A 10,712-nucleotide genomic window follows, 5' to 3' on the forward strand; every position below is an offset into this window, starting at 1 on the left:
CTATCAAGTAAAAGTGAAACAGTCTTCATCAAAAACAATGGTTTGGTATATATGAGTGTCTGCATTTAAATTGTAATTATATCGAAAACAATTTCACTCGTACTCTCCTCGACGTGGTAACATTCCAAAATGTCATCGTTTGTGTAATAATACGTTGAAAAGTGTGTGATAAAAAAAAACTGTCTTGAATAGTAATTCTTATCGTTACCAGTCTATACATATGTTAACGTATAAGTTGTACATTCTACACAACTGTAAACCTAAATAAACATCGTAACTTTAGAAACAGGTTGAATACTCAGATAAAAGGTTAATAACACATACATTATTTAAGAAAAATATTTTAAAGGGTGGAACTGAAGATTAAAAATAGTTACCGTAGCAATGTTGGGCGATGAAAAATATATTAGGCTCATCAATATAAATATATTTACAGATAGCCGATATTGTTTCAAACAATGTACTGACAACAAAGTTTGTCTTTTTGAAGTACATCAATTGTCGATAATAAAACATAAAAAATATGCTTGTTATATGTTTTATAATCACTTTTAACTATATGCTACTTAAAAACATGTAGTAAATATTATGATAAAACCCAAGTATAGATTTTTACACTAAAAATCCGAATAAAGTTATTATTAATTGAAAATATAACATAAATATAATTTAAATCCAAATACATCACATTCAGAGTTATACGTTATTGTCAACACCAAATAAAATGTATAAATAGTTTTAATTGGATAACAGCATTTATAACTAAATCGGGTTTTTCTTAAAACAATTTATGTTAAATCACTATTGAACATATTCAACAGTAATGATATACATATCTATTATTTTTTCGTGGTGTTAGAGAAAATTATTTATTAAATTTAAGTTTCTGTAAAAAAATTTACTAAATCTGAACTTAAATTAAACGATATATGTAATATGTATACAATTTTATCTACAAATAATTTTAATAAAAATATTAACTAATAATAAATTTATAATAAAAATTATTTTTATAATTGATTATATACTAATAATAAACCAGTATCATATTTTTCTAAGACATATTCAGTTCTTTTTCGTTAAAAAATTTTAACTGTAATGTAAATACTTATAATATTAATTTCTTTTTGTTCACTTCCTACTTAATTAAAAAAACAAAATCGTTGATTTCAATTATTTTGTATATTTTTTATTGCAATTACATTTTTGTTATAAATGAAGCAATCAAATTAAGCTATAAATAAGAACGGTTTGTGTTCAGACAAGAGACAACAAAAAAAAAAACGATTTTGTTAACACAACACAGCGAAGTGTTAAGCTGTTCATCGCCATTTACTTTAAGTTATAATTTTGAATCCTACAATGCTATTTTCTATGTTTTTAAGCTTTAACAGCGTAAGCACACTATAATAGTAACCTTCAACTAATTAATAATTCGCACACTATGAATTTCACAATTAACAAATTTCATATGTACTTGAAGTTTTACTGTTTAACTTAGAAATAGTAAATACAAGTTGACTCTTAGTAAGAAATTTTAAAACCAATGTAAAATATTCTACAACGATAGTTTAAGATGAATAAATATGCGAACAAATTTGTACATCTTTGTTAGTGGGAAATAAGACTTGTCAACTTAACCGTTATGTTGTGCGATGGTTAAATGCGTTTTATAACCAGAAAGTGCTATGGAGTTGAATAACGGCCGGTCCGGTTAGAACTGCGTCCATATGACAACCCGTTTGACCAATACCATGACCTTGGCCCAGCACTAAAAAACTCGAGGCGTGCCATCATCAATGTAAGAAAAAAATCCTAAACAAAGAAATCGAGCGTAAATTGAATTTAAACATTATTATGACTATTGATATGTTAGCCGAAATATATATACTAATTATTAAATGTACACTACTAATTAATATGAATAGAAAAGAAAAATTAAATTAATTATAGATAGCTTCATATAAAATTCTATTCTTTTATATTTTTTAAACTATAAAAAATTACTATTGAATAAAATAATTTGATACTTGTAACATTGTAACTTGTACACTTTCTAACGTGTAACTTAATACGTCGATAACTGTCTTAGCGCAGTACAAATACAACATTATTGTTTCAAGTACAAAGAAAAAAACACACATTAATAAATGTTTCTAATGTAGAAATTCGATTCGATTATAATTTAAAAACTGTTAAAGAAACCATTATATTTTTCGTCCTTTATTACGATTATTACACTTGTGTATACTATTTTGTATAAGAATTGTCTATCCTAATCGGATATCAGGGCGGACGTTCACTGTAACAGTTGGTCGGTTTCTTAAAAGGTGTATATCGTATAACTACCTGTTTTCCGTGGTATAATCATACAGAGGCATTGAATGGACACGCCTGACATATGGCCATATTAAAATAAAAACCTAAAATTCTGGATAGGCTTAAGAAAAACTCACGTATTCGCCAAGGTACACACAACAAAAACGGTAGCAAACGTTTTCTATTAACCATTTAGTATTATTATGCGATTTTTATTTTTGTAATCACGTGAACCAACATGTCTTTGAAATCCCTACCCCCGTCAGGACATTGTAATATTTGCTCAAGTACTTTTGTGCAACAGGAATAAACAACAATTCTAGCCCACGCGGATATTATGCACGTGTGACAGCTAGTATTACCAAATTAAAAAAACCTACGCTGGGAGAGTAACTAATTTCTGTTTAAGTAATTGTATTTAGAAACGGTTTTCCTTATGACATCGACAAGTACTCTAATTAAGGAATTATACTCATTAAAAATGTATTTATCAGTTAACAAAGTACTTTAACAGTTGACAATAAAGAAAATTTCTATTTACATTCCAACAAAACCTTTGAATTTTCATTGAAAAACACATTTACATGCTTATCACACAATCAATGTGATCCTTTTCGTTGATAAGGTTTCGTGTATTGTTATAAATTGATATCATTTGTATTTTTATTTTTTATATAAGGTAAATTTTCATTCACTCTTGACTCGTTAACAGAATTTCCTATGTTACTATTTAAATATATTTTTGGTAGCTCACCAAAAAAATATTTATATGATGCAAATTAAATAGCTAAAATTGTATAAACTATAATTTTAAGTTTAATTTCTCTATACATTTAATTTATTTACCTTTAAAAATAATATATATTTAATTTTAAATTACTTGTTCCTTAAAATATCAAGGGTAATGTTAAAAAACATTATAATTATGCTGTTTCGTAATAAATATTATTATATTTTTATGTTTTCAAGTAACTTATAAAAATTACACTAAAACCAATTAAAAGTTTACAATTTTTTTTGAATTTAATATATATATATCATTAATAGCTAGACGCGTTGAAAAAAGAACAACAATAAGAATATTAGCATACAGCAAAAATATTAATTGATTTTATTACAGATCGATTTACTACAGAGTGTTTTAATTTTAAGTGCTCAGAAGTTGAATCCTTTAAATACACTTTTTTTAACAATAAAAGTAATAGCATTGTTGTGTATTAAACAACTAAATACTTTTGATAGAATGTGAATTGAAAAAAGTGAAGTAAATTAGTTTGGTTTCTGAACGCCTCATTTAGTAATAAGAATCTCGTTATTATAAGTCTTTTTTATACACAAATATCTTTTTAAAGATATTTCTTACAAGTTCAATTGAACTTTCTATGCAAAAGTTAAAAAAATTTTTTTAATAGTATCAAAAATCAAAGTTAGTTTTTAATTTTATAGTAAAGATACAAATGACCGACAAATAAAAACATCAAGGTATCGAAAATTGACTAATAATGAACATTTATTATGTTTTTAATACTTTGTACAATGGTAATTTTTTAATTTCAAAGGATAGCTAAAAAAAATTTTTTGGAAGCTTGTTTTTTTTCTCTTTTTTTAGCTTCGATGCGAAATTGAGAAGGTATTAGTTTTACTATGATGTGTTTTTTTTTTGTTTCTGTTACCACTTTTTCTTAGCTCTCACCTAACCGACTTCTTTCAACGATACATTAAAAGATCACTAATCGTATCTAGTCAAAGACATTATCCTCAAAAATTGAAAAAATTTCATTCGTTCCCCGTACATGTGGGAAATCTTAAAAAAAATTACAAATTTAAAAATCGCTAATTTTCGACATTTTTTCAATTTTTTTTACTTAAAACTGTCNCATGTGGGAACGTGTGTGGGAAATCTTAAAAAAAATTACAAATTTAAAAATCGCTAATTTTCGACATTTTTTCAATTTTTTTTACTTAAAACTGTCATTAATTTTTTAAAGATGACAAATTCGATATAATTTTTTTTTATAAATGTATGATGTCTTTACCTATCATTTGGTATATTTTTTTTATAAATTTGACCCTTTACCTGCCCACAGGGAGGGGATTTAAAATGACAAATTTTTCACAAAAAATTAACCTTTTCAACTTAATTTTTGAAAGTATTCCGGAAAGTATATATCTCAAATTAAAGATACTGTAATATACTATATTATGGAAAAAAAAAATCTCGGACTTTATTTTGTCTTCACGATGAAAATAGTTACCAAATGCTATTTTTGAGTGAAAATGACATTATGCATCTATAAAAAAAAATTATATTAATTTTGTCATTTTTTAAAAATTTATGGCAGTTTTAAGACAATAAAAATTGAAAAAATTATCTTATGAGAATTTATACTACAAAAATTTTTTAAATATTTTCATATACAGTTCAAATGATTTTTTTTTTTCATTTATTCATTACTATAAGACCAATTGGGGGCTAAGCTCCCTTCTAGATGAAGAATTAGCACTCAAAAATTAAAGAAATTGAATATATTATTATATAAAAACATAAGATAAGAAGAAATTAATTTAGCACTCCTTATTTTTTTTTTTAGTTTTAAATATCTTTACCGCAAAAAATATCAAATAACAATGAATTGATTGTATTATTTAATTTTGCTTATATTTTTAGTTTTTTTCTGCAAGTCTTTTTAAAATGAATAAAATATTTTTTTTTTTCAGATTTTATACCATTGTGGCCCCAAAAGTATTAAGGCCTAATTCAGACTACCATGTAGCTGTCAATGTTCAAGGTACAACCTCTGTCACTTCTGTGGTTATAGATGTTTCCGGCAAACCAGACAGTGGTGGTAATTTCAAAGCTACTCAGTTCGTTAAAGTTGATCCTTATACCACTAGAATAGTCAGACTTGAAGTAAGAATACTGTTTAATGACACAACAACTAATATAAATTTAAATTAATATAGGAATAATTTTAATCTTCTAAATCAATGTGCAAACAGATTAGTGATGTTGGACCTGGTAGCTATAACCTGACCGCTAGAGGTTCTGGCGGTTTAGAGTTTGTCAACAGCACTGCGCTAGAATACATCCATAAAAGTTATTCGGTATTTATTCAAACGGACAAAGCCATTTATAAACCAGGTCATAAAGTACAGTTCAGAGCAATTGTTTTAAATTCTCATCTTAAACCAACAGTTACTGGAGCTTTAGATGTATTTATCACGGTAAGTTTGAATACTTCTTATTGAGTATACTATATAATTAGTTTATCTAATATTTTTCAAGAATAAAAAAAAAATTTAATGTTCAATAGGACGGCAAAGGTAATCGTGTAAAACATTGGAGTAGGGCGTTGACAACAAGAGGAGTTTTTTCATCCGAATTTCAACTTTCTGAAGAACCTGTGTTGGGTGATTGGAATATCACAGTAACTGTTTTGGATCAAATATTCCATAAGTCATTCACTGTTGCTGAGTATGTATTGCCTAAATTCGAGGTCACCATTGACGTACCAGAGCATTCCACCTTCAAGCAATCGGTTGTATCAGCCACTATCCATGCTAAGTATGAAAAAATTTATCACATTGTTCCATGCAAAATTTACATATAAATTCATATTAAAATTAATCAATTTTTTTTTTTTAGATACACATACGGTAAGGCAGTAAAAGGTGAAGCTACAGTGTCTGTTTATCCGACAATATTCAGTGATGTTATTCAACCTATTTATGAAAATCCTCTTAGAAAAGTTGTACCTATCGATGGAAAAACGGTAGTCCAATTTGACGTCGTCAAAGACTTGAAGTATGAGTTGTTTTAATTGATTTTAAGAATAATCTAATATGCGTTATTGATAATTTATTGTTCATAAAACTTTCTTATAGTTTGAACGACGAATATGAACGAGGCGTAAGATTTGAAGTAACCGTCGAAGAATCTCTTACGGGCCGATCTCAAAATACTTCTGCTAACGTATTGATACACAAACATAGATATCGAATGGAACTGATAAAGTCATCGGAGTATTTTAAACCTGGATTAAGATTTACCGCTTACGTATGTTTACTTTACTTATTTTGATATTTTAAATATTACTATTTTGTCAATCATTTACAGATAAAATTAAGTCACCATGACGGCACGCCAGTGTACGATGACAGAAACCCAGTGAAAGTTCGTCACGGTCTCACTTACAACACTGCTGAATATGTCGAAGAGAGTCACTATTTACAAAGGAACGGACTGATAACATTAAATTTCTATCCAACAGTCAACGCTACATCCCTTGGAATCGAAGTAAATATAAATATATTTAAGATTGTATTACTATTAAATTCTATAAAAGTTTCATAATGATATTATTTTTATTAGGCGGAATACTTAGATCTTAAGGAATGGTTCTCAACAGTGAGCGCATCAAATTCACCAAGCAACACATTCATTCAAGCAGCTCTTTTGACTGAACGTCCAGTGGTCAGTTTTAAAATGTTTTATTTAATGAGCTAAATACATATATTTATTTTCATAGTGCAAATATCATTGATAACTGATAGTCCCTTGTACTAGAATTATATATATTGTTTGATATGCGGTTTTAGGTTAATAAGGATGTCGAAATATTGGTGAATTCAACAGAAAATTTACGTTATGTAAGCTATCAAGTACTCGGAAGAGGTGATGTAATTGTTGCTAGTACTGTACAAGTGCCAAACTCTGGTCAACGCACCGTTGTCCTACGTTTCCTAGCCACATTTGCCATGGCGCCAACTGCTCATGTCATTGTACAATATATTAAAGAAGGTGGTGAAGTAGTTGCTGATGCTATTGATTTTGAACTTGATGGAGTCCTACAAAACTTCGTGAGTGCATTTTACGATTATATTAACTTTGCGTCTTAATCGATTACTATTTATAATGATATTATTGATTAAATATTTTTAATTATTTAATTTCTATAATTTAAAAAATATTTACCTTTGTTAATTCAGTTAATTTTTATAATGGGCGATATAGATTAACATGGACATTGGACGCGTAGAAGCTGAACCAGATACTCCAGTAGATATAAACTTTGAAACTCAACCTAATTCCTTCATTGGTATCACTGGTATTGACCAAAGCGTGTTATTACTAAAATCTGGCAATGATATTACTCACGTAAGTTTTATTCATTATTAATATATTTTTTTATCACATGTATTTTTATGATTTGGATAATTTTAAGTTTGATATTTTACTTTTACATAATTAATTTACATTAAACTTTTGATTCGTGTTTATTGTTCATATAAAATATTTTAAAACTAAAATTTTACATAATTTTATCATTTAATGTTAGGAGAACGTATTGGATGAACTTAGATCGTACGACAATAGTGAAAACGCAAAATATCTACCATATCTGAACAACTGGTCCGATAGACGCTCTATGGTTTGGTGGCCTGGTTCATTCACAGCCCAAGAAGCTTTTGACGTATGAATGAGTTTTCCTAATAAACAATTTATGTACACTTTTAAAGTGAAATTTGATATCTATTTTTATTATAGAAATCTGGAGCTACAGTATTAACTAATGGATATGTTCACGACTATTCACCATGGAGTAAGTTCAAATAAGTTTTTAAAGTATAATTTTTAATTTGTTTCCAGCCATTGACTCCTTAAATCAATTATATAAATAGATTTAATCCTCAAAAAATATTAATACTTTATATTTTATTTATAGTCATCTATATTCATCTGTAGAGTAGGTTTTATTTTTTTTAATTACAAGTGTAGTGAAATCTTCACACAACCCAATAATTAACGTATTTAATAACGTAATTTTCTTAAAAATAAAAGTCGAGTATCGAAATATCATCAATAGCTTTAATAATAACAACAGACGCAATTAACTTTAAATAATTTTTGATAATGATTTGAGCAATTTAAAACAGTTTAAAAAATAGTATGCTTCTTTTATGAAAACAACTCTAAATGTAATATACAGGGAAATTTGGAGTAAAACGAACCCTTTAAAGTCTAAATAGGGATAGCTTACTACATAATAGCGTGAGATAAATAAAATAAATAGCATTTAATTACAAATATTATGTAGTTTAAATGACCAAAATCCTAATTTTAAGACTTAACACATAATATTAAATTATAAAATTAGAACACAAAAGGCCTCATCATATTTTTATATATTCATTTTAATATAATTGTTACTAAAAGTATTAAACACAAATCATATTCAAATTCTTATGATATCTATTTATTTAAAATATTAAATTTTTTTTATTTTAATATTAAATTATAGACAGAGTATTAAATGCTATTTACAATCATAGTATAGAAGTTTTATTGCACTATTCATGCATAAAAATGTAACAAATAACATTTAACATATTAATTATACATAATTGTATAATTTTTTTTAGTAGGGAATAATGATCTTGAAAAATTAATTTTGTGCTAACGTACTCTTTTTTTATTAAGCTTTAATTAATTAAATTTGCGATAGAAAAATTTAATACTGAATATTAAATTAATTTAAAAAATTTAAACTTGCCTTCAATTCAGTAAAATTTCTATTTACAATAATATATATTAATTGATTAAATTCGTAGTTCAGATAATAATTTTTACTTCATTGGAGGAAAAGTTAAGTATTTGATAACAACATAAAACATAATAAGTGAAATGAAAAATAACATTTTTTATTTAAGAACATATATATGTATAATTAAATATAATTTCAATTACATTTTGATTTCATAATTATAATTAGATATTTTTTAAGCGCAATTTTCATTTATTCCACCTATCCATTAACACACGCCACTTTACCCTATGCACAAAAATACACATTTAATATTTTAATATTTTTTAATTTATATAAAAATACTACACAAATTAGGAAACTTAAATCAAAATTAAACAAAAATGTTATATAAATTAATTGTTTGGTATGTAATATAAATTATTAATAATATTTGACGTCATAAAAAGTATTACAACTAAGTCACAATATAAATTATCTTCATACAAATGTACTAGTTGTCTGAACCAATAATTTGACAATTAACAGTTTATAAATTGATAAATTTATTTTTTCTCAGTTATAATACTCAAAATAAGTCTAATAAAAACAATTTTTTTTTTTAATTATTTAAATGTGACAGACTTATAATTTATTAACAAAAAAAAACTATTAATTATGTAAAATTTATAAAATCAGCAGATGTATGATATTTAGTTTAATTCAGAAAAGCGTTACTTTTTTATGAAGAATTTTGATAGATTCCGATCATAATGAATGTAAATTGTACCTCATCTTATGGGTACTTTAATTTTAAATTAAGATAGGTTAATAAATAAATAAACGTTAATATTTAAAAAGTATTTTTTTTATCGTTTAATTTTAATCAGTCGTACTAATATCTAATTTCTATATTTTTATGTGTTCATTGAAATTAATTTAAAGATCGATATTTCAGAGTATAAAATTTAATTATTACTTTTCTAAAATGTTTATATGTGTTTGTGAATTATAATGTCGTCTATATTATCACCTTATAAACAATAATCAAATATATATTATTTAATATAATATAATATAATATTATTTAACTATATGAGTAATTTCAAACTATGTATAAACGTCTTCATCGATCTAATTTATTAACATGTTTACTTGATATATTTTTAATATATTTTTAACTTGATACGTTTTTAAACTAATGAATACTTTGTATAAAACTCTAGCACATTGTAGTAGTATAATATTAATTAATTATAATTTTGTAATAATTATTATTTTATTTAATAACAATTTATAAAATAATATAATAACTTACTAATATATAACTTGGGGTCTTGCCTGTGTACAGTTTACTTCAGGTCAACCGTTTTAGAGGATGACATATCATCCGAAGAACACATGACAACATTGTCCACAGACAATTCAATTTCAACATCATCTGGAATCAAGGTTCGCAAGAACTTTCCTGAAACTTGGCTGTGGGATTCCATCGAAGCTGGGTAAATAGTTATAATAATATCAATGCAAGACATGGTATGCATGTGAAGGTGAAGGATAACGCTTTGATTATTAGTAAATAGCTTTTGCACGCTTAACAATAGTAAAATAACGTACACAATGATTTCATAATTTCTTTTTGAATTTAAAAAAATAGTCAAGCGGGTCAAATAATCAGTTTTCTTTTTCCAGTTAAATATTTAAAAAATAATTTACAGTGTAGGTTTAAATCAACAGTTCTTGATAATTATATGATTTTCATCTAAATCTTGAATAAATCAGTTATTTATTTCTCCGTGAGTTGTTTCTTTTAACATAACGATTTTAGCTTATTCCTATTTTTTTTTTTTTTTTTTTTTTTTTTTTTTT

At 25.7% G+C, this 10,712-nt stretch overlaps 1 protein-coding gene and 1 long non-coding RNA gene across 5 annotated transcripts in view; both read left to right on the forward strand.

The window, feature by feature from the left end:
- Positions 1-10,712, forward strand: part of LOC126898962 (uncharacterized) — a 180,102-nt gene that overhangs the window by 129,463 nt on the left and 39,927 nt on the right. The gene's annotated exons all lie outside the window — the stretch shown is intronic.
- LOC126898915 (CD109 antigen-like) overlaps positions 1-10,712 on the forward strand; it is a 61,567-nt gene that overhangs the window by 45,978 nt on the left and 4,877 nt on the right. For 2 of the 3 annotated variants that reach the window (XM_050673298.1, XM_050673297.1), the window contains 11 exons: positions 5,038-5,230; positions 5,320-5,544; positions 5,634-5,884; positions 5,966-6,124; positions 6,205-6,376; positions 6,437-6,616; positions 6,692-6,793; positions 6,919-7,179; positions 7,334-7,477; positions 7,659-7,793; positions 7,868-7,922. In XM_050673298.1, the coding sequence (XP_050529255.1) occupies positions 5,038-5,230; positions 5,320-5,544; positions 5,634-5,884; positions 5,966-6,124; positions 6,205-6,376; positions 6,437-6,616; positions 6,692-6,793; positions 6,919-7,179; positions 7,334-7,477; positions 7,659-7,793; positions 7,868-7,922 (1,877 nt within the window). Of the gene's footprint in view, positions 1-5,037; positions 5,231-5,319; positions 5,545-5,633; positions 5,885-5,965; positions 6,125-6,204; positions 6,377-6,436; positions 6,617-6,691; positions 6,794-6,918; positions 7,180-7,333; positions 7,478-7,658; positions 7,794-7,867; positions 7,923-10,194; positions 10,346-10,712 lie in introns of all 3 variants that reach the window. The other variant, XM_050673300.1, reaches the window with a different exon arrangement.

This window comes from Daktulosphaira vitifoliae, unplaced genomic scaffold (genome assembly GCF_025091365.1).
Source record: "Daktulosphaira vitifoliae isolate Bord-2020 unplaced genomic scaffold, ASM2509136v1 Scaffold_2, whole genome shotgun sequence".
Classification (NCBI taxonomy): Eukaryota; Metazoa; Arthropoda; class Insecta; order Hemiptera; family Phylloxeridae; genus Daktulosphaira; species Daktulosphaira vitifoliae.